This window comes from Stegostoma tigrinum, chromosome 24 (genome assembly GCF_030684315.1).
Source record: "Stegostoma tigrinum isolate sSteTig4 chromosome 24, sSteTig4.hap1, whole genome shotgun sequence".
Lineage (NCBI taxonomy): Eukaryota > Metazoa > Chordata > Chondrichthyes > Orectolobiformes > Stegostomatidae > Stegostoma > Stegostoma tigrinum.
In genome coordinates, this window is record NC_081377.1 from 40,085,584 (window position 1) to 40,110,708 (window position 25,125).

The 25,125-nt window shown below is 43.7% G+C and overlaps 1 protein-coding gene across 4 annotated transcripts in view; it reads right to left on the reverse strand.

Moving 5' to 3' along the window:
• Nucleotides 1-25,125, reverse strand: part of nkain1 (sodium/potassium transporting ATPase interacting 1) — a 522,606-nt gene that overhangs the window by 22,797 nt on the left and 474,684 nt on the right. For all 4 annotated transcript variants that reach the window (XM_059654446.1, XM_048558122.2, XM_059654447.1 and 1 more), the window contains exon 6: nucleotides 3,938-4,019. In XM_059654446.1, coding sequence (XP_059510429.1) covers nucleotides 3,938-4,019 — 82 coding nt within the window. The remainder of the gene's footprint in view (nucleotides 1-3,937; nucleotides 4,020-25,125) is intronic.

Genomic DNA, 25,125 nt, shown 5'->3' on the forward strand with positions numbered 1-25,125 from the left:
CCCTTCCCCTCCCCCATTTCTAAAGAAGGGTCTAGGCCCGAAATGTCAGCTTTCCTGCTCCTCTAATGCTGCTTGGTCATACAGCTCTACACCTTGTTATCTCAGATGCTCTGATACGCACTAATTTGTCAGATTTCCTTCCAGCCCCTTTTTTTTGGTGATGTTCTTCTCCTGGTTCTCCTTAAAATCTCTAACCACTCTGTTCCAGATTCTCACTGCCTTCCAGCTAAAGAATTTTCTCCTGAATTTTTGACTTGATTTATTGGTAACAAATTTATACTGACAGCATTCACCTCTGCCTCCCCCCAACCAAAAGTGGAAACTTGCTGATACTTCATCTCCCTTTAATATGGAGTGATCATTGACAATTATGTGCATTTGGGATTAGCATTACTCCAGCTTTCAGCTGGCTGCAGGGAAGGATGGAGGGACGGCCATTTTTAGCAGCTTTCTGAACAAGCATAGGGACTTCTGGCCAGATACACCAGTGAACAAAAGATGAGAAGAATGTCTGAGGAGATAATGTGTATTTCAGTGCTTCCCTACCTCTTCTGCAGTGACTGATTGTTCCGGCGATCAACCCAGTTTTACACTACTTACACCCTCAATTATAAAACCAAGATGCCATTAAACCGAGAATATTGCATAGAGATGAAGGAACAGAGAAAGAAATTGAAAAACTGGAAGAGGGGTAATGAGAGAAAAGAAATGAATGATAAATAAGCAAAAGAGAAAGAGAGGGCAAACGCATAGCTTAGGATACAAGACCAATTCAATCCACTTCATATTCCAGAACTAATTTCATGTTACTGTTCACTTGAGATGACGTGTCTTATGCCAATTTTAGTTAAAGTATGGTAATTTATGCATAAATGTTGTTGTGCATCCTGACTCTGTTTTCAGTCTTCAAAAGATTATACACTTCTTAAATTTCTTTCTCAATCTGGCTCAAGCTTCTATTCCACAGAACTTATGTCAAAGACTCAAAGGCTTTTGCAATGTTCTGTTAGAAAAGTGCAGCAAAATTGTTCTATTTTTGCAGACATGAAATGGATGAAAAGCCATGAAGATCTTACAGGTGGGAAGGGCCTTTCAAAAACTCAAAAGGGTTAAACTTGTGACCTGAATTTTACGTGTGATAAACGGTGGGGTAGGATTCAATAGCTATAATATTTACTAATAAATAGCACTTGTAATAAGTGTTTGGGCAGTGTGTCTCAGTCCTAATGAACTGTGCATTAGACTCACAGTTAATTGAGCTTACATTGTAACAGAACACAATAATGGAATTCACTGAAGGTGGGAATTAAGGATTGTTCTTAGACTGAAAGAGGATAAGGTTGGCAGGGCGGGGGGGGGGGGGTAGGATTTACCTCAGTTACTCAAAATTTCGAGTGATTTTGTTGGAGTAGGTAGGCAGCTATTGCTTTCACCGGTTTGAGGGCTGGTAATCAGAGGACTGAGATTTAATATAATTGGCAAAAATAGGCAGGAACAAATGAGAACCTTTTTTAAAAACACAGCAAGTTATGATCTGGAACATTCAACCTGAAAGGCATCATAGAATGCCTGCTGTGCAGATAGACAACATGTGGCTCATTGAGTCTGCACCGACTCTCTCAAGAGGCTCTAAACCCAACTTCCCACTTATCCTCCTAACCTTGCATTTTCCATGGCTGATCCACCTAACCTGCACATTCCTGATCACGAATTCAGAAATCATTGGACTCAGTTACATTGAGTACTTGAGTATCTCTCTGCTCTATCCCCCTGCCTTAATAATCTGCCCCTTGCACAATCAACAGGCTATCAATCCAACTGTCAGCCAAATCTCATTCTGTTTATCCCAATGAACCTCATTAATAGAGTAGGGATGACACGGTGGCTCAGTGGTTAGCACTGCTGCCTCACAGAACCAGGGACCTGGGTTTGATTCCAGCTTCGGGCAACTGTCTGTGAGGAGTTTGCACATTCTCCCCGTACCTGCGTGGGTTTCCTCTGGGTGCTCCGGTTTCCTCCCATTGTCCAAAGATGTGCAGGCTGGGTGGATTGGCCATGCTAAATTGCTTTGTATTATCCAGGGATTATGCAGGCAAGGTGGGAAAGCCATTGTTAATGTGGGTTTGAGGATACTGGGCGTGGGTGGAAGTTCTTCACGGGGTCAAAACAGACTTGATGGGCTGAATGGCCTTGATCTGCAGTGTATGTGTTCTATGGATGACTACTTGAAAGCAAAAAGAAAATGCAGAGTGTTTTTGGAAACAGCAAGGGAATACACGAAAGGTGAAGGTAGGTAAGTACATGAGGGAAAACAAAGATTCTGCTGCTTGGGTCAGATGACTTAGGGAAAGGAGGAAGCTTGAAATGTGCTGAAAGGCCAGTATATACCATTTGGGAGGAATGGCTTGTTTTGGAGCTGCTCATCAATGAGAATGGGAAAGTTCAGAAACCGTGCCGTTATCTTTAATGCTCCTATGACATTTATTTTCAGGTTGCCAGGAGACATTTCATTCTCGGAGATCCCAAGGCAGGATGGCTACACTGGCCACACACCACACCCCCTTCCCCCCAACCCCTTGGGAGGGTCAACCACATTCTCGCATGATGCTTCCCCGGAACAAATTGTTGATACCATGTGACCTTTTCTGACAGCCTGGGCGCTGGCTGACAATTGATGTCGGATTTCCCTCAGTGTGATGTTGGACCATGGGATGCCTTCCTCATTGGACTTTCCCAGAGGATATTACAGAAGCACAAAATTGTTACAGCACAGAGGGAATCCATTCAGTTCATCATGCCTGCACCAGTTCTATCCCCTCATGCCAATCTCCTACCCTTTTCCCATTTCCTGACCACCATTTCTATCCAATGTTTTCTCCAATGTCTCAATCGAACCTGCCTCCATCACATTTCCAGGCTGTGCATTGCAGATCCTAACTAGCCACTGGGTGAGAAAGTTTGTTTCTTACTTTATCTTTGTTTGCACTTCAAGGGCAACAAGGGATGGGCAAAATTGCTGGCCATCCAGCGACACCCACATCCCACAAAAGAACAGAAAAGTTTGAATCTATATCCTCTTGTTCTTGTTTATTTTATGAGCATAAACAACTTCTCCCCATCTGTTCCACCCAGCCCACTCATGATTTTGAAATCCTCTATTAGTCTCCTCTCGGTCTTCTTCTCTCCAAGGAGAATGGTCTCAACTTCTTTAATCGATCCTCATCACTGATGTTCCTCATTTCTGGAGCAGTTTTTACAAATCATCTTGCATTCTCTCCAAGGAGGATTGTGGAGGTTATGGTGACAGCTGGTGACACTACGTTTATAGATGCAGATCCTCTAGTTTACCCAGCAAACACAGGCGGATAACGTGTCCATCTTCTCTCCCACCTATCCATCTCTCACTGACCAATTCGCACCACTCCCGACTTGCAGTCACCTATTACCAGCACACCTACCCTCCCAGCCCCATCCCACCTCTCTCCATTTATTTCTGAGCTTCCTTCTCCCTCCTCACTTCTGAAGAAGGGTCCCGACCCACAACGTCAACTTGCCTGCTCCTCTGATGCTGCCTGGCCTGCTGTGTTCCTCCAGCCCCACACTGTATTATCACAGTATCTCCAAACCCAGCTCCCTGCCAGCGCTTGTGTTTACGAGATTCAAAGTTCCACACAGCTCTCTGGTCTCTTACTTTCCCCCATCAGTGACAATTAGCAGTATTTAGTGCACTGAAACGAGTAATAAAACTAAAGGCATTTTCACAGACAAGCATTAAGAATGAAATATGGAATGTTATCCCCAGACAACAAGCCATGGAGTATCGGAAGGAGGTTTAAGTGATGGAATGAGGAGCTGCGGGGGAAACCAAGTCAGCAGCTTGGGCTGGATCGGTAGGAAGCTGTGGAATGTTACCTTCAGCAGAGAGAGAAGCACTTACGTGTAGAGAGGCTGCAACTGTAGGTGAGAGGTCTTTTGTGGGGCCTGATAGCCATAGGAATCAAATCCTCCGATGAAATCAACTGGAAACAAAGCAGAAACAATGACCATGTTTCAATGTGAATAATTAATTGTAATGGGAGGCATTTACCCTTTATCTTTTGGTTGCATCCTGCAAATCTTTATTGTTTAGCTGTTTCCAATCAATGTGCAGATGCCATTCTGTGCCAGCACTCCCAACCCCCAACAAAACCCTTCTTTACCCATTATGGGAAAATAAAATGATCTGAGCATTGTGGCCTTACCACTGGCGGGAGCTTCCTGCCTACAAACTGGCTTTAGCTTCTTCCCACATCACAACAGACCTTTCCAAAAAAGCATTTCATTGTCAAGTGCGTTGAGGGATCCTGAAGCCATGAATGGTGCATTATAAATACAAGTCCTCTCCCTCCTTCTTCACCACACACGATTATAAAAGACAGCATCAGAAACCTATTGCTCTAATTCTTTCTGCAGTTGCCCACATGGAAAACAATGGGGGGCGGGGGGGGGGGGGTAGTCATTGTCTATTGTTGGCAGTCCTGAGAAGGCAGTAGTAAGCTTTCGTCTTAAACCCCAGAATTAGGGTTTTATGGAGAGGATCAACAATAATTTTTTCACTGGCAGCAGGGGTGGTAATCAGTGTCAGCAGAGTTAAGACGAATGGCAAAAGGTTAGCTTGCAGGCACAGCAAGCAATTAGGAAAGCTAATAGAATGTTGTCATTTATTGTGAGGGAAATGGAACACAAAAGCAGGGAGATTATGCTTCAATGAGGCCACGCCTGGGAGTACTAAGCGCAGCATTGGTCTCCTTATTTATGGAAGGTTGGAAATGCACTGGAGGCAATTCAGAGATGGTTTGCGAGACTGATAGCTGAAATGGAAGGGTTGTTTTCACAGGGAAGGGTGGACAAGTAAGGATTGTATTCCTGGAGCTTCGAAAAGGAAGAGATGACTTGATTGAGGCAAAAAAATCCTGAAGCGTCTTGACAGACTGGATAGGAAATTGATGTTTCCTCTTGTGCAGGAACATAAAATTGGGTGTCGCAGTTAAAAAATCAGGGGTCAAACATAAAACCAGAGATGAGGCAAATGTTTTTCTCTCAGACAGTCATGAGTTCCTGGAACTCTCTGCTACCTCCTTTGGCTGGACAGCTGGTTTGTGATACCAGCAGTGTGGGATCAATTCCCACACTGGCTGAGATTACCAGGGAAGACTCTCCTTCTCAACCCCATCCCTGGTGGTGACCCTCAGGTTAATCCACTGCTGGTCGTCTCTCTATGGTATCTTCACCTTCCAGAAAAGATGTTGGAAGCAGGGTCCTTCAGCATTTTTAAGGCAGGGTATGCAGATCCTTGTAAAGCAAGGGGGTGGATAGGTGAACACAGGCAGGAATGTGGACTTGACATTCTCATCAGATCAGCCACGATCATGCAAAATGGTGGAGAAGGTTCAAGGGTTTGATTTGCTGACTCCTGGTCTGATTTTATACATACAGGGAGAAATGAGGAGGAATAGTTTTTACATTATGGAATTGTTGTCACATTATGGAATGGCCTGCCTGAAAGAATGGATAAAACACATTGAATACTAAGCTTCATGAGGAAATTAGTTATTAGTTTGAAACAGGAAAATTTTGCAGGGCTCTGGGGAAAGAGCAGTGGAGAGCAACTAACTGGAAAGGAGCCAGAACTTGAACAATGGCTGCAAGGCAGACCTTTTGTGCTTTCTGATTTTTTTGATCTGATGTTATAAAACCCTTCATCTTTCATCTTTTTATTAGACTTCTAAACCTTGAGTACTCAATATGTTTTGGCTTTTTAAAAATATTTTTAAAATATTTTGGCTTTCCAGCTGAGTGAAGTGCATGCACCATGTGGTATTAGGCTCACAGTTTCCACACATTTAGCTTGTGAACATGCCAGAGTGTCTCATGGCTCCTTAATCAGCATAAGTGTCTGGAGAAAAGAACTAAGCGTAAATGCTGCCAGGATCTTGTCACATTCAGAGTCACTGACAGTGAATCATTCAGAAACTTTCTAATTCCTATCTATTTTATTCAGGGACTATCCAAAAGTGAAAAGTGTTGACTCTCAGTGGGAGTCAGACAGGGCTTTGTAAATTGGCACTAGCTGTTTTCTCTCTCTGATCAATATTAACTTCTTGTTGGTTTACACACCTTTCTCCTGCATCGCATATCTTATTGCGAGGTTAGCTTTGCAGCTTGCATTTTCGTAGCACTCTTGCCATAAGGAAACATCTTGAGGCATTTCATGATGATGCCGCAGGACACCTTTGACCCCGAAACACAAAGGAAGATTTTGAAACAGGTTTCTTTTGTTGTATTCTTACATGGAATGTGTTCTCATCACTGGTAGAGCCAGCATTTGTTGCTGATCTCTAATTGGTCTTGAACAGAAGGAAAGACATCAGACTTCCTTTCCTAAAGAACATTAGTGGGTCTTGTTTTGGCAATCATTGATACTTTCATGGTTACCATGGCTGAGATTAGCTTTGAAAGTATATTAGTGCCAAGAGGATAGATTACTCTATGAGCCAAATGCAATGACATCAATAAAGTTCTGGAGTTCAGGTCATGGATGTGTTACAAATGTAATGGGAGGAATCTGCTGATAATCAATCCCCATTACTCCACCAGTGCCGATAGCAGTACAAATGTGTTGGTTTTGTTAACCAAATTGTTCATTGTTTATTTCCCTTCTTCTCTCTTTTGTACTAATGTCCAGAGTAAAAGAAACATTTTCACCAGAGTTCTTTAGGAGATTCTAAATAATTTGTTTATTATAAAAAAACTTACTTTAAAATCAAACGGCAAACATTGGTTATTGTGGAATTAGAACTATGTACCCTTAATCCCAAACACAGTCACACTCACACAACATAGAAAGCTAACTGTCTCTGCAGAGATAATGTTTCTAAAGAAAACCAAGAGGGAGATTCTGCCGAGAGAGGCAAAGGTGTGAAACCAAAAGATAGAAAATGATCGCCTCATGGTCGACCAGGTTTACTGTTGCAAAAATTGAACTGTTGATAGCCTACAGACTGATGAAAGATATTCAGCTCTGATTGCAATTAATCTGGATCTGAGCATCTGGAAAGTGGTCATGGTCCAACTTTTAAGGTTTTACAAAGTAATCAGAAACACTGGTATTTAGGAACTTCCTTATTTTCCCGGAAACCACTGCAGAGAAATGGAGAGGGGCTTCTATCCTCTGGGATGCCTTCTTTACTGGTGCTTTAGTCTGTTATACTGAAAATCAAATCCAGAAAGGGTTTCTAGGCAACAGTTAGCATAGAAGACCCATAATCTATTCAAAACCAAGTTTTTCAGTAACCAAGGGCCATAAATTTTACCTTCTTAAAACCTTTGCTTACCTTTTTTACAAGGTCGTGCGATTTTTTTCTGTAAACAGCAGGTGGCTTACAGCACATATTAAGCTTTGATAAATACACATGGCAAACATGTTTTAATTCAGAAAATGTACGAACCGTTCGATATTTTTCGCTTTAATCGCATAGTCCTCAAATATAAATATACGAAATATTCCAAACATATGGCAGGCAAAATACAGACACTTCAACTGGAGCAGGACTAACGTTTGAATTGGCAACCCTCAACGCCTACATGGGATCTGCAATGTGTCACAGCACATTAACGCATTAAGCATGGGACACAACCTAGCGGAGTACAGTGATTGTTTCCAGAATTTGGATGGCTTCCTGGAGAATAACATCTTGAAGTAGATGAGATATAAGACCAATTCAGGTCCAGCTGCCATCCAGGCCAGCCTGAAATACAAAGTAGAAGAGTTGGAGGGGAAGGGAGTAATCTACTGACAACTCTGACAGAATGGATTAGCTTCAGCCTGGAAAGTTGAGAGTATGCATCAATCCAGCAGACATTGAAGCTCCTGAGATGCTGCTTGGCCTGCTGTGTTCATCCAGCTTCACACTTTATTACCATGACATTGAATCTACCCAACAAGCACCTTGCTCAAATCAGGTGAACAACCCAATAAGATGTAACACTCTGCTTCTTGCAGAAAATACCAATGAGGCTCTCACTGGCAAGCCCAGCATTTATTGCCCGTCCCTAATTGTGCAGAGGGTAGTTAAGAGTCAACCACATTGCTGTGGGTCTGGAGTCACGTGTAGGCCAGCAAAGATGGCAGCTTCCTTCCCGAAAACCAATCGGGTTTTTCCAACAATTGCGTTATGGTCACCATCTACTATGGTGAGATTCAAACCCACGTCCCCAGAGCATTACGTGGGCCTCTGGATTAATAGTCCAGCAATAACACTTCTCAGCCGTCACCACCCACGCCCTAACTTTCCACCTGCCTAACATCTATAAGAGCACAGTTGGCAGATAGAGATGAACTGACAGCCTAAGATGGCATATTGTACAACAGAAATAGAGTCATTACCCCTAAAGATTTGATGGAAGATATGTAGCTATTTGTATCCATGCAGGCCACTGAACAGAGGAAGGTGAAAGATGAGGTCTCCTGGCCAAACATGAGTAACATCGGGGACAACATTAACCAGTGCACAGCCTGTATTGAGTAGCTAGCTGAACAAACTAGAGAGCTGCTGATGACACAACATTGCAGATAGACTACAGGGCGTAACTGGGAGTCACCTTTTCACACCCATGGGAACTGATTATCTTGTCATGATAGACTACGATCTGACTTCTGGTAGGTGGACCAGTTGATATCAATGGTTACTGCTGAGATTACTGAACCTGAACTGAAGAAAACAGAATTAGGTGAACAGAGATCTCAGAAGGTTGAGGAGTTGAGGAGGTTGCAAAGGTTACTACAAGCAGACTTCAGCAATTCTGTCATTCCCAGTATCGTCATGAGAGACAATGGCCTTCAGTTTATGTGTAAGGAATATGGGTACTTCATAAAAGATTCACCATACATCATCTCAACACTATGCCCAGGCAGGAGGAAGGCTGAATCAGAAAATATTGATTAGCAAAGGAATCATAAAGAAATTGAGCAAATCTCACACAAACATACACAAGGCAATCCTTGAGTGGGGAAACGTGCCTACTGAACTTATGGAAAGTAACCCAGTACAAAGTATAATGTCTTGTTGCACCCTCTCTACTTTTCCAACAGCAGAAGACTGAAGTCATGAAGTTGTAACAGGCATAGTTGACAAAATAAAAGATGAAACAGCAGAAGGCCAAATTTCACTTGTACAAGACTGCCAAACCACTGACAGAGTTTGAGCCCTGGAGTACCAGTCAGGGTACAAACATTCAACACTCCCAAGAAGCATCATTCCAAATAGGAACTCGGGACCTACTTACAGCAATTGTCACCTTGACTATAAACAGCAGAAGTTTCTTTTTATATGCTTATGGGATGCAGGCATCGCTGGCTTGGCTAGGGTTCATTGCCTATCCCTAATTTCCCAGGATGAAGTTAAGAGTCAACCACATTGCTGTGGGTTTGGAGTCACACATAGACCAGACCTGGTAAGAATGGCAGATTTTCACCGTAGGCAACATTAGTGAATTAGGTAGGTTTTTTAAAATATGGTCACCATTGGGATAAGTTTTCATTCCAGAGTTTGACTGAATTAAAATTTAATCATCTGCCATGGTGGGATTCAAACTGGAATGATAATGCAGGATTCTGAATTACAAGCTCGTGGTATTACAGATGTTCCACTGGATTCCCAAGGAAGTGAATGACCACATAAACCATAGTGACTACAGGGACAGATGCGCAGCTGGAGAAGCTGTTCCTCAAGTGCAGGGCTGCTGATCAGGAAAATGTGAACCCAGTGCCTGCCCAGTCAATAGATCAATCATCAAACCCAGAGGTCCACATAACCCAACAATGCAAAGGGAGGAACAACAGGTATCACAGCAACAACAGATGATGTGGGAATGGTTCTTGCTGGAGAAACAATATTGCCCAGTTCAGCTGCCCACAACACACACACATACTATTAAGAGATCGACATGAATTAAAGACTTCAATGTAACTGCAGAGACTGACAAGAATAACAAACTGCTCATGGGTGAGAACAGTCATAATCACAGTGGGTAGCTTTAACTTAAAATGTACATGATCATGTATGCAATTTTTGTTTATTTTCTGTGTGAAAGACGAATATTTCCAGATTGCAATGAAATCTGGACCAATGTGCATCCTCCTTGCCACAGTCATGTGATCTCGACTGTGTGGCACTGACTGAGTTTGCTGTCTTTCAGATTGTTTCGATAAAGTCACAAAAGAAGACTGTTGTCTTGAGAGCTTGAATCAGAAGGAATTCCAGAGTTTAAGGCTCAGCAGCTGAAGGGCCAGGCACTGATGGGGGAGCAATTAAATTGAAGATACAGAAGAAAACAGAATTAGGTGAACAGAGATCTCAGAAGGTTGAGGAGTTGAGGAGGTTACAAAGGTAGGGAGGGTGCAGGTCTGTGTAAGAAATTGGAAGTTAGCATTTCATATTTGAGGTCACAGAGTTAAAGAACCACAGAACAAAACAGTGCAGAAGGAGACCATTCAGTCTCTCCTGCTTGTGCCAGCTCTTTGATAAACTGTCTGACTCGTTTCTTTCTTTCTGTATCCCACTGTAAAGTTTAATATTTAAATTTAAAATGGTGCTGCCATCCTGTGTTGGATTTTGTATTTAACTGAATAATTGCACTTCATCTCACAAAATTTCTATTAAAGATCCCACTTAAATCGCACCCGGATTAATTCTCACTTGCATGCGTGCGCGCGCGCGTGCGCGCACACACACACACACACACACACACACACACACACACACACACACACACACACACACACACACACACATGTAGACATATGTAAACATTCCACACACAGGTACGCACGCACATATACATTCACACATATCGAATGGTGAATGGGTGGTATTGATGTTGAATGGTGATGTAATATTGAATGGCAAATGATGATATTAAATGGTGAAATAACTTTAAAGAGCTGCAAAACCTACTTTGCTTCCTATGGGTGAAAATATACTGAAATAACTTGCATTGATATGGCACATTTCATGACTCAGAATATTCCAAAGTATTTTTCAGTCAACTGAAAGTACACTTGAGGTGTATCACTGTTGTCATGTTGTAACACCATGCTATTTGCACACAGTGTCTTTGTTGTCAGATACCATTACGTCAGCAGAACAGGTGTTGCCTTCAGCCATCGAGGGTTTGGGGGGAGCGGTTGGTGTGGATTGGCAATAACTAACAGGCCAATCAGTCAAAGAGATTCTTGAGACTTTTGACAGAGGTGGAAGGGAGAAAGGTAAAGAGAGAAAGAGAGAGAGAGGGCACACAAGCACGAGGTACAGCTCATTTTGCAGGGCACCTTTGTGAATGTCCCCAATTTTAGACAATTAATTAATTGTCAATGTGTACCCCTGTTGTTATGTGGGTAAGTGTGGCAGTTAATTTATGCACAGCAAGATCCCACAATGGTAATGAAAAGCGAAACAGGCTTGACCTGTTTTAGTAAGGCAGGTTATGAGACAGATGTTAGCTGGGACAGTGAAAGAATTCTCTCTCCTTCCTCAAACAGGGGCATGGTACCTTTTATGTTCACCCAAGCAGGCAGAATAAATTAATTATTCAAGTGGAATATTCATAACTAGGAAGAGCAGGCGCATTTAAGGCCGTTCAGCTGGAAGTTTAATGTTTCTGTTTGAAGCACATTCAAAACCTCTAAGTTCACAGAAGGCAGCTGCTGCATCTCACTGCGGAAAAAAAAACACTACTTCGTGTTCTTATGTCTGTAAGTAATTCCAAATCAACAGCTAATCTACTATGGATCTGGCATGTACGTGGACCATCTGCAGCCTTTAAAGAAATTCATTAACATTTATTTGTGTTTAGATGGGATTCATTCTCAACAGTCAGAAAGAACACTTTCTGCCTCCTCACAGCATTTCAGTGAAATAATTGTATTTTTGAAGGGAAAGGGAGATTGAAATATTTTGTGAACATGTGCAGCTTTGATTCTCAGGTTAGCTCTACGGTTGGGACCCAGGACGAAAGCCCTGCCCCATATTTCCAATGGATCTAACTTTTGTTGCCAGGTTGTGACAGGGAAGGAACCCGAACACAAAAGGCCATTTAAACGTAGTGCTGAGGTCAAATAGACTATAGACCGTAAGATGTAGGACTGTAAGGAGTCCATAAGTACTTACCTCGAAGCCAACGGTCTTTTTTGCAGTAGAGACTGGTGGGAGCTGGGCGGAAATGAGGTTGGAGCAGAGAGGCTGTTGGAAAGGTGAATGAGTGCTATTTAAGTAGGTGTGTTCTACAGGCCCCCAAACAGTAGTCAGGATGTAGGGTGTAAGTTGAATCAAGAGTTGAAATTGGCCTGTCACAAAGGTATCACTACAGTTGTTATGGGAGATTTCAACATGCGGGTAGACTGGGAAAATCAGGACGGTACTGGACCCCAAGAAAGGGAGTTTGTAGAGTGCCTCCGAGATGGATTCTTAGAACAGCTTGTACTGGAGCCTACCAGGGAGGAGGCAGTTCTGGATGTGGTGTTGTGCAATGAACCGGATTTGATCAGGGACCTCAAAGTAAAGGAGCCATTAGGAGGTAGTGACCATAATATGATAAGTTTTAATCTGCAGTTTGAGAGGGAGAAGGGAGAATCGCAAGTGTCAGTATTGCAGTTGAATAAAGGGAACTATGGAGCTATGAGGGAGGAGCTGGCCAAAGTTCAGTGGTACAATACCCTGGCAGGGATGTCAGTGGAACAACAATGGCAGGTATTTCTGGACATAATGCAGAAGGTGCAGGATCAGTTCATTCCAAAGAGGAAGAAAGATCCTAAGGGGAGGCGGGGGCGGCCGTGGCTGACGAGGGAAGTTAAGGACTGTATAAAGATAAAAGAGAAGTATAACATAGCAAAGATGAGTGGGAAGCCGGAGGACTGGGAAGCTTTTAAAGAGCAGCAGAGGATAACTAAAAAGGCAATACACAGCGAAAAAATGAGCTATGAAGGCAAACTGGCCAAAAATATAAAGGAGGATAGTAAAAGCTTTTTTAGGTATGTGAAAAGAAAAAAAATGGTTAAGACTAAAATTGGGCCCTTGAAGTCAGAAACGGGTGAACTTATTATGGGGAACAAGGAAATGGCAGAAGAGTTGAATAGGTACTTTGGATCTGTCTTCACTAGGGAAGACACAAGCAATCTCCCAGATGCAATAGTGGCTGAAGGACCGAGGGTAATGGACGAACTGAAAGGTATTTATATTAGGCAGGAAATGGTGTTGGATAGACTGTTAGGTCTGAAGGCTGATAAGTCCCCGGGACCTGATGGTCTGCATCCCAGGGTACTTAAGGAGGTGGCTCTAGAAATTGTGGACGCGTTGGTAATTATTTTCCAAGGTTCTATAGATTCTGGATCAGTTCCTGCGGATTGGAGGGTGGCTAATGTTGTCCCACTTTTCAAGAAAGGAGGGAGAGAGAAAACAGGAAATTATAGACAGTTAGCCTGACGTCAGTGGTGGGAAAGATGCTGGAGTCAATTATAAAAGATGAAGTTACGACTCATTTGGATAGCAGTAACAGAATAGGTCAAAGTCAGCATGGATTTATGAAGGGGAAATCGTGCTTGACTAATCTTCTGGAATTTTTGAGGATGTATCTATGAAGATGGATAAGGGATGTAGTGTGCCTGGGCTTTTAGAAAGCCTTTGATAAAGTCCCACATAGGAGATTAGTGAACAAAATTAGGGCATATGGTATTGGGGGCAAAACACTGAGTTGGATTGAAAATTGGCTGGCTGACAGGAAGCAAAGAGTAATGATAAATGGGTCGCTTTCGGAATGGCAGGCAGTGACCAGTGGGATTCCACAAGGGTTCAGTGCTGGGACCGCAGCTATTTACAATTTACATTAATGATATAGATGAAGGCATTAAAAGTAATATTAACAAATTTGCTGATGACACAAAGCTGGGTGGCAGTGTGAAATGTGAGGAGGATGTTATGAGAATACAGGGTGATTTGGATAGGCTAGGTGAGTGGACGGATGCATGGCAGATACAGTTTAACGTGGATAAATGTGAGGTTATCCACTTTGGTGGCAAGAACAGGAAGGCAGATTACTATCTCAATGGAGTCAAGTTCGGTAAAGGAGAAGTACAATGAGATCTAGGTGTTCTTGTCCATCAGTCAATGAAAGCAAGCATGCAGGTACAGCAGGCAGTGAAGAAAGCTAATGGCATGCTGGTCTTCATAACAAGAGGAATTGAGTATAGGAGTAAAGAGGTCCTTCTGCAGCTGTACGGGGCCCTGGTGAGACCGCACCTGGAGTATTGCGTGCAGTTTTGGTCTCCAAATTTGAGGAAGGACATTCTTGCTATTGAGGGAGTGCAGCGTAGATTCACAGGGTCAATTCCTGGAATGGTGGGGCTATCATATGTTGAAAGATTGGAGCAACTGGGCTTGTATAGTCTTGAGTTTAGAAGGATGAGAGGGGGTCTGATTGAGACGTATAAGATTATTAAGGGATTGGGCACTCTGGAGGCAGGAAGCATGTTTCCGCTGATGGGTGAGTCCAGAACGAGAGGACACCGTTGAAAAATAAGGGGTAGGCTCTTTAGAACAGAGTTGAGGAGAAACGTCTTCACCCAGAGAGTGGTGGATATATGGAATGCTCTGCCCCAGAAATCAGTGGAGGCAAAGTCTCTGGATACTTTTGAGAAAGAGATGGATAGAGCTTTTAATGATAGTGGAATCAAGGGTTATGGGGATAAGGCAGGAACAGGATACTGATTGTGGATGATCAGCCATGATCATAATGGATGGTGGTGCTGGCTCGAAGGGCCGAATGGCCTACTCCAGCACCTATTGTCTGTTGTCTATTGTCTATTGACATTCAACCCATTGATTCCTGTCTACCTTTCAAACTGATCCTGAACCAATAGTATGGAAGTCATGAAACAATGGAGTAGATGTAAATGATCCTGGGTAACACCTGTGTCATTGTCAAGCGTTAAATTCTCCCAATCATTAAATATTAAAAAATATGCCATCTGAAGGTGTCAAAGCTGAATAAGAAACTTCCTCCTTTGGCATGCTTTGATGGAGCACTCAGCAGGTTAGAAAAATTATCAGTATCTTGTCAGGCAATTTCAACAGAGATCTTTGTTGACATTTCCTAACAGCTACCATTAGTATATTATTATGAATGCTTGGCTGAGTTTCAAAGCTTATATAATCTCAGTGGGGGTTTGGAGTTCATAATTTGATTAGCATGTAAATGGACCAATAAACGATTCGCTGTCTTTAATGTAGGGTCTGAAATTATATTTGTTTTTTTTGTAAGATTTAAACATTTGAGGAGTTTAAAAGTTTTAACTGCAGTTCACGAATGGGAACACTCTGACTATCAAGTGTGCATGAGTAAGAGCTAATATAGATTGTTAGGTTTTTCCATCTCCATGTGGTTCTGTGAGCCGCCCATAGTTGGGAGTGAGTATATAGTTATGAAGCTGGCATAGGGATATGTATAAGGGACAGCAGTCAGCATGGAGGTTCCATGTAGGTTGTGAAGAGTGTGGGTGGGTGCATGAATGCATGAATTCATTTGGGGGGAAGCATAGGAAGTTGTTTGGTGGTGGGGATTTAGTAAGCGTGAATTAAGGTGATGGGTGAGGGGATGCGAGTGGTGAGGTCTAACAGCTTCTAAAGCAACTAGGCCAAAATCCCAGAGCACCGAGATAGGCCTCCTAGCCACACTGTCATGTCACTCACCCATCCCAGTTGCTGCCTTGGATCTACACCTGGGGCCGATGTTTCCATCTTTCCATCACCTTCCTGAAGCAAAGATTAGGTCTAACGAGGCAAGGACTTTAAAATTCACTTGTGGGGCAGAGCTGGCTGGGCCAATGACTTTCAATAATTTTCCAAGAGGATTTTGCTTCTTTCTAGTGGGTAGACCAGGTAGAAGCAACAAAGTCCCCTCTTGCTCTCATTAATTTTGTTCAGCAGTTGAACAAAAAGCTGGGAAGAAGAGAGAACAACAATAAAATCTCTTCTAAGCTTATGGTTTTCATGAGAAGACACAAAAATCAAACGCCTCATTCTGGAGGAACTTTCAATGGAGATATGATGTTACTCAGTCACCCTTTTGATGAAGGGCACGTTGAATCAGGATTAAAGTCTGTTCCACAAGAGGCATTGAGGAAGTAGTAGACATGATTCCGAGATCCTCCTCAGCTGCATTAATCAAGGTTTATTCGATAAAGCCACGATCTGTCGATTGACAATGCCTGAGGTAGGGCCACATCATGTGGCTTCATGAGTCAAATGAGGCAATCAGAGGAAATTTTGGTATTGCCGACACATTTACATTTGCTCATTTTGAGTACATTGGTGTTGAGATTGTGTTACTTGATTAATAGATCCAGTGAATTGAAATCTACCATGTCACTTTAAGAATTTGAAATTCAGAATTTTAAAATCTGGAAATAAAATGATAGAGTGACCAAGAAACAGTCAGATTGTAGAAAAAAGCCAACATATTTCATCAATGTCCTTTTGAGAGAGAGACCAGCCAAAAGTTTTGAAGGAAGAACAGGACTGGTCCTATGTGACTCCAGTTTAGTGCTTAGTCTGATACCTGTTTTGTTAATTGAAAAAGTGTTTACAAAGTTGAACTTTTAAGATAAACAGAGAAGACAGATGAGGGGCCACTGGTACTTTGAATTCAGTTCAGAAGATTTAAGTTTTTCAATTCATGAGAACTGTTTCATCCAGCAGTAGAGTTCTTCATTCATAAAGTGTACCACTCAGTAGGGTTCTTCATTCATAAGGTGTACCACTTTAAGAGTTTATGTGGAAGTCTTCTAGCTGTCAGAAGTGGAAGGAGGTCTCCAGGTAATAAAACCTGGGAAGTATCAGTTAAATAAGGTATTGAAGGGCTCAGATAAGAATGACACTTGCCTGGGATTGAGTATCCACAAAGGACATTGCTAAGACTCAAGCTGAAACTTAGTTTTGCTGTTTACATTATGTTATTTTGAAATGATATTACATCTATGTAGTCTTTTTTCTTCTATGTGATAAATGTGTCTTCATTCACTAGACAGCATTAAAAACCTCATGCAAATTTGTTTCAGTGACTAAGCACCATAGTAAATGACTGCAGAGATAAAATGTGATCTATAAAACCAAGTTTCCCGTCAAGATCTGACCTGACCAGGATTACCATCAATTCAGCACATAATATCAAATATATAAATACACACAAACATACCTGTAAGACTTGAACAGTTCATTTAACCGCGACCTAACATCTTGCAAGATTGGTAGTTATACAAACAAAGAAACAAGGAAACCTACAGCACAGGAACAGGCCCTTCGGCCCTCCAAGCCTGCGCCGATCAAGATCCTCTGTCTAACCTGTCATCTATTTTCTAACGGTCTGTGTCCATTTGCTCCCTGCCCATCCATGTACCTGTCCAAATATATCTTAAAAGATGCTAACGTGTCTGCGTCTACCACCTCCACTGGCAACGCATTCCAGGCACCCACCACCCTCTGTGTAAAGAACTTTCCACGCATATCTCCCTTGAGCTTTCCTCCTCTCACTTTGAACTCATGACCCCTAGTAATTGAGTCCCCCACTCTGGGAAAAAGCTTTTTGCTATCCACCCTGTCCATACCCCTCATGATTTTGTAGACCTCAATCAGGTCCCCCCTCAATCTCTGTCTTTCTAATGAAAATAATCCGAATCTACTCAACCTCTCTTCGTAGCTAGCACCCTCCATACCAGGCAACATCCTGGTGAACCTCCTCTGCACCCTCTCCAAAGCATCCACATCCTTTTGGTAATGTGGCGACCAGAACTACACATTGTACTCCAAATGTGGCCAAACCAAAGTCCTATACAACTGCAACATGACCTGCCAACTCTTGTACTCAACACCCCGTCCAATGAAGGAAAGCATGTCGTATGCCTTTTTGGCCATCCTAGTGACCTGTGTTGTCACCTTCAGGGAACAATGGACCTGAACACCAGGAACTCTCTGTTCATCAATTTTCTCTAGGACTTTTCCATTTACTGTATAGTTCGCCCTTGAATTTGATCTTGCAAAATGCATCACCTCGCATTTGCCTGGATTGAACTCCATCTGCCATTTATCTGCCCAACTCTCCAGTCTATCTATATTCTGCTGTAATCTCTGACAGTCCCCTTCACTACCTGCTACTCCACCAATCTTAGTGTCATCAGCAAACTTGCTGATCAGGCCACCTACACCTTCCTCCAAATCATTTACATATATCACAAACAACAGTGATCCCAGCACAGATCCCTGTGTAACACCACTGGTCACAGGTCTCCAATTTGAGAAACTCCCTTCTACTACTACTCTCTGTCTCCTGTTGCCTTGCCAGTTTTTTAATCCATCTAGCTAGCACACCCTGGACCCCATGTGACTTCACTTTCTCCATCAGCCTGCCATGGGGAACCTTATCAAAAGCCTTACTGAAGTCCATGTATATGACATCTACAGCCTTTCCCTCATCAATCAACTTTGTCACATCCTCAAAGAATTCTATTAAGTTGGTAGGACATAACTTTCCCTGCACAAAACCATGTTGCCTATCACTGATCAGCCCATTTTCTTCCAAATGGGAATAGATCCTATCCCTCAGTATCTTCTCCAGTAGCTTCCCTACCACTGACGTCAGGCTCACCGGTCGATAATTACCTGGATTATCCTTGCTGCCCTTCTTCAACAAGGGGACAACATTAGCAAGTCTCCAGTCCTCTGGGACCTCACCCGTGTCTAAGGGTGCTGCAAAGACATCTGTTAAGGCCCTGGCTATTTCCTCTCTCGCTTCCTTCAGTAACCTGGGATAGATCCCATCTGGACCTTATAGATTTAGGATAGGTCACCAATGAAAATGAAGAGTAAAACTGCTAATATCGGATAATGGCAGGTTGAAAAGCTGAGGAAGCAGAGGCTATGATGAGAGTGTAGGACCAACAATACAGGACTATAATCCACCTTTTATTTTATACCAACACGGATCCCACAGGTGTAGGTTAGATCACAAGGGAATGTTCTGACAATCATTTGGAAATAATTTGTCAGAAATCTTGATAGTAGGTCACTGCTCTCTTTTGATAATCTCCCTACTGTTTTATCCTCATTTATTCTGGATGGAGGTCGGGAGAACTTCAATTAATGGTCATGCATTTTGAGTAAACTGGGCAGTAAGTGCCAAACTTTCTAATGTGGGGTGAGCAACACAGTCAAGCCTCAATCTGGCATTGCTGCTTTGATTCATACGTATCCAGTCAGCGTCAGTAACAGTAATCAGCTCAGTTACTCAGTCTGTGTTTCCATTCCTCATGTACTGAGGGCATTTTAAAACATCACTGCCCACTGCCCGCTTGGGTTGACACTACTTACTGTATTGTAGATTCTGTAATTAGAGGATTATAAAGCACAGTGGATAAATTTAATGGTGTTCATTTGAATATTAATCCCTCAAAACAACCATGGTTAAAACAAATTATTTGGTTATCACATTGTTGTTTGTGGGAAACTTGCTACACACACATTGACAGCCAAGTTTCCTGTGATGCACTTGTGATTACACTTTAAAATGTTTTTATTGGCCATAACGTACTTTGGAATGGCCTGAGAATGTGAAAGGTTGTGCAAATCCTACCTTTTTGGTGAAGATGTGGAGGTGCCAGTGTTGGATTGAGGTGGATATGGTCAGAAGTCACATGACACTAGGTCATTGTCCAAGAGGTTTATTTGAAATCACAAGCAGTGCTCCAAAAGTTTGAAATTTCAAACAAACCTGCTGGACTGTAACCTAGAGTCGTGTGGCTTCTTTTGTGAAGCTATATTACAACTAATTCGGAAATAAATCTTGTACGATACTGTTCATAACTATTCACAATCAGCACAGATTGCAGGCACAGCTGTATCACAATTATTTAAAATGGTACTCAGGGCTAACAAATATTTTGTGCTCAGCCAGTTTACTGTACTGTGTTTTTTATTCTCCGTCACTTGGTTTCATCTCCTCCTCTGCAGATTCAATTCTTTGATCAAAACATAAGTCAGTAACCTGTGCTTGACCTCCTCCCATGTTTCTGTGTTACCAGCTAGCCAAGCAGCAGAGTTACCCAGCTGGCTAATCAATGGATGTCGCGTCTCCAGCCCAGTTTCAGCCAACAGCACAGAATGAAGAGAGCTAAAACTCGAGAGACGGGTTGAAAAGAGACGCTAGCCTGATCGCTATTCTGATACACTCCTCCTCTGTGCTCAACTTTTCCAATCCCCTTACCCTGCCAGGGCAAGCTGCGTAGCAGAGTATCACAGAAGCAAAGAATAACTTAGTACTGAAGATCATCTGTAATGCCTTGTGACAATGCCAGCCCTTTCAAGGAGCAACAACATTGTTCTGCAGCAAAATATCATTCCGACATTTTATTGTTTCAGCGGCTGGGATTCTATTCCCTGGAAGCGTCTCCACTTCCCTCTCCTCCTTTAAAGCACTCATCAAAACCAACCTCTTTTACAAGCTTTTGGTCAACTGTCACTTCACTTCCCTGTGCAGTTCAGTGTCAAACCCTGTCGTTTCTGTAAAGCAACTTTGGATAGCTCAATGCATTAAAAGGTGTGACACTAATGCAGGGTGTTCTTGAGTGAAAGTGACAGGAGGCAGTGACATTGTAACTTACAAAATGTTTTTCCAAAATAGACTTGGAACAGTAAAGTAGTGGGGGCAGGGACAGGCGGGTCAACATTCTTGTCTTGGTGACGAGAACCCTTCAGAACCTCAATAATGAATCTCTACAAATTGTAGGATACAGAAGTGGTGGAAGAAATAGACCTTGTTACAATAGTGGTAAAAATGGACAGTTTTTGGTTTCCATCATCAGATTGCAATATTTACCATGGCTTTTATAAAAGGACAAACACTAGTTTAAGTTATTTGCAGTGGTCACCTGGTCAAGTTGCACTAAGTTCATGAAACCATCAATAAACAGGGCCCACTCTGAACTGAAATTAACATGTCACCAACACGACATCAGTCAGATCTGTATCTCCTGTGTGGTTTACACTTTTCTGGAAATTTTAGCTATTGGAATGAATATTGCCTGCACTTTATCCTACTTTTAAAAACTGAAACCAGACATTGAAATATACAAACAAACTATATTTTAAACAGCGATTCTTTGATCAGAACTAAGAGAAGGGTGATGGCTTTATAATAGCAGAACTGTAAAGCTTGCTCTCTCTGCCTGTTTTCTCTCAGTCTCTGAAGAAACAGAGTCTGATGTTAAAGCAAGTTTGTGAAAGATCCATTCACTAGGAACTCCAGGTTATATACAGATTTCAACACTGGTGAGGATACATGGTATCAATTAAACAACTATGGTCTTGCATTAACATTTAACATCTTAAGGGCTCTTTGTTCCAAACCACAAAACAGGGAGTTCTCATCTCATCGTGGACAGTTTCATTCCTCAACCATCACCAGCAGATCAAACACTGCTACGTGGTAGATCTCACTCTGAGCAAAGTGGCTGCATAACAATATCTACTGTCCCATGACGTAACTCATTGTATTATTTCCAAGGTCAGCAGGTCATTCGGCCCCTCAAACGTGATCTGCTATCATTTGTCAATTCGATCAAGACTTATCTGCACCTGAATTCCCTCTCATCTCAGTTCCCAATGAAATCCCTCTTCAAAATTATGCCACTTGCTCCTAGAGCCCCAAACAAGGGGAAACATTTTATCCTTATCTGTTTTGTCTATTCCTTTAAATATTTTGTAGTTCTAAACTGGATCACCTCTCAGTAAGGCAAACAATTGAGAAAAATTACATTGGGGCATATTTGGTGACAATGGGGAATGAAACCCGAACAAAGAGGGCACAGTGTAATTATGAATGAAAGCTATACTTTTGGTGAGAATGATTATAGTAGGGCATGGGGATAAAGTAAATATTTTCTTTACCGAGATGATTTTGAGGTGGTAACAAACTAGTGTTGGCTGCAAGGCCCCAGCACAATGGACTAGTTTGGAATTAATGACGACTCATACTATTCCACGACTAAGATGGTGGTTGATGGAAAATATTCAGCCTGGAGTCGGGTCACTAGTGGTGTGCCTCAAGGATCTGTTTTGGGACCACTGCGGTTTGTCATTTTTATAAATGACTTGGACGCATAGGTGGATGGGTTAGTAATTTTGCAGATGACACTAAAGTTGGTGGAGTGGTGGGCAATGTGGAAGAATGCTGCAGGTTGCAGGGAGACTTGGGTAAACTGAAGAATTAGACTGAAAGGTGGCAAATGGAGTTTAATGCGGATAAATGTGAGGTGATTCACTTTGGAAAGAATAATAGGAAGGCAGAATACTGAGTCAATGGAACGATTCTTGGTAGTGTGGATGTGCAGAGGGACTTTGGTGTCCATGTACATAGATCCCTGAAAGTTGCCACCCAGGTTGATAGTGCTGTTAAGAAGGCTTACAGTGTGTTAGGTTTTATTGGCAGAGGGATTGAGTTCCGGAGCCATGATGTCATGCTGCAACTGTACAAAACGCTAGTGCGGTCTCACTTGGAATTCTGCATGCAGTTCTGGTCGCCCCATTACAGGAAGGATGTGAAAGCGTTGGAAAAGGTGCAGAGAAGATTTGCTAGGATGTTGCCTGGTCTGGAGCGAAGGCCTTATGAAGAAAGGCTGAGGGACTTGGGTCTGTTCTCATTGGTGAGAAGAAGGCTAAGGGGGGATTTAATAGAGACATACAAGATGATCAGAGGATTAGATAGGGTGGACAGTGAGAGTCTTTTTCTGAGGATGATGACTTCAGCTTGTACAAGGGGGCATAGCTACAAACTGAGGGGTGATAAATTTAAGACAGATGTCAGAGGCAGGTTAATAAAATGTGAGGCTGGATGAACACAGCAGGCCAAGCAGCATCTCAGGAGCACAAAAGCTGACGTTTCGGGCCTAGACCCTTCATCAGAGAGGGGGATGGGGAGAGGGAACTGGAATAAATAGGGAGAGAGGGGGAGGCGGACCGAAGATGGAGAGTAAAGAAGATAGGTGGAGAGAGTGTAGGTGGGGAGGTAGGGAGGGGATAGGTCAGTCCAGGGAAGACGGACAGGTCAAGGAGGTGGGATGAGGTTAGTAGGTAGCTGGGGGTGCGGCTTGGGGTGGGAGGAAGGGATGGGTGAGAGGAAGAACCGGTTAGGGAGGCAGAGACAGGTTGGACTGGTTTTGGGATGCAGTGGGTGGGGGGGAAGAGCTGGGCTGGTTGTGTGGTGCAGTGGGGGGAGGGGACGAACTGGGCTGGTTTAGGGATGCAGTAGGAGAACGGGAGATTTTGAAACTGGTGAAGTCCACATTGATACCATATGGCTGCAGGGTTCCCAGGCGGAATATGAGTTGCTGTTCCTGCAACCTTCGGGTGGCATCATTGTGGCACTGCAGGAGGCCCATGATGGACATGTCATCTAGAGAATGGGAGGGGGAGTGGAAATGGTTTGCGACTGGGAGGTGCAGTAGTTTCCCCAATGTAGAGGAAGCCGCACCGGGTACAGTGGATGCAGTATACCACATTGGCAGATGTGCAGGTGAACCTCTGCTTAATGTGGAATGTCATCTTGGGGCCTGGGATGGGGGTGAGGGAGAAGGTGTGGCGACAAGTGTAGCATTTCCTGCGGTTGCAGGGGAAGGTGCCGGGTGTGGTGGGGTTGGAGGGCAGTGTGGAGCGAACAAGGGAGTCACCCTCAAGGCCCTCCGCTTCTTCCTGTCCCGCAGGCCCGACCAGTCCCCCTCCACCGACACTCTCATCCGCCTAGCTGAACTCGTCCTCACACTCAACAACTTCTCTTTTGACTCCTCCCACTTCCTACAGACTAAGGGGGTGGCCATGGGCACCCGCATGGGCCCCAGCTATGCCTGCCTCTTTGTAGGTTACGTGGAACAGTCCCTCTTCCGCACCTACACAGGCCCCAAACCCCACCTCTTCCTCCGGTACATTGATGACTGTATCGGCGCCGCCTCTTGCTCCCCAGAGGAGCACGAACAGTTCATCCACTTCACCAACACCTTCCACCCCAACCTTCAGTTCACCTGGGCCATCTCCAGCACATCCCTCACCTTCCTGGACCTCTCAGTCTCCATCTCAGGCAACCAGCTTGTAACTGATGTCCATTTCAAGCCCACCGACTCCCACAGCTACCTGGAATACACCTCCTCCCACCCACCCTCCTGCAAAAATTCCATCCCCTATTCCCAATTCCTCCGCCTCCGCCGCATCTGCTCCCACGATAAGACATTCCACTCCCGCACATCCCAGATGTCCAAGTTCTTCAAGGACCGCAACTTTCCCCCCACAGTGATCGAGAACGCCCTTGACCGCGCCTCCCGTATTTCCCGCAACACATCCCTCACACCCCGCCCCCGCCACAACCGCCCCAAGAGGATCCCCCTCGTTCTCACACACCACCCTACCAACCTCCGGATACAACGCATTATCCTCCGACACTTCCGCCTTTTACAATCCGACCCCACCACCCAAGACATTTTTCCATCCCCTCCCCTGTCAGCTTTCCGGAGAGACCACTCTCTCCGTGACTCCCTTGTTCGCTCCACACTGCCCTCCAACCCCACCACACCCGGCACCTTCCCCTGCAACCGCAGGAAATGCTACACTTGTCCCCACACCTCCTCCCTCACCCCCATCCCAGGCCCCAAGATGACATTCCACATTAAGCAGAGGTTCACCTGCACATCTGCCAATGTGGTATACTGCATCCACTGTACCCGGTGCGGCTTCCTCTACATTGGGGAAACCAAGCGGAGGCTTGGGGACCGCTTTGCAGAACACCTCCGCTCAGTCCGCAACAAACAACTGCACCTCCCAGTCGCAAACCATTTCCACTCCCCCTCCCATTCTCTAGATGACATGTCCATCATGGGCCTCCTGCAGTGCCACAATGATGCCACCCGAAGGTTGCAGGAACAGCAACTCATATTCCGCCTGGGAACCCTGCAGCCATATGGTATCAATGTGGACTTCACCAGTTTCAAAATCTCCCGTTCTC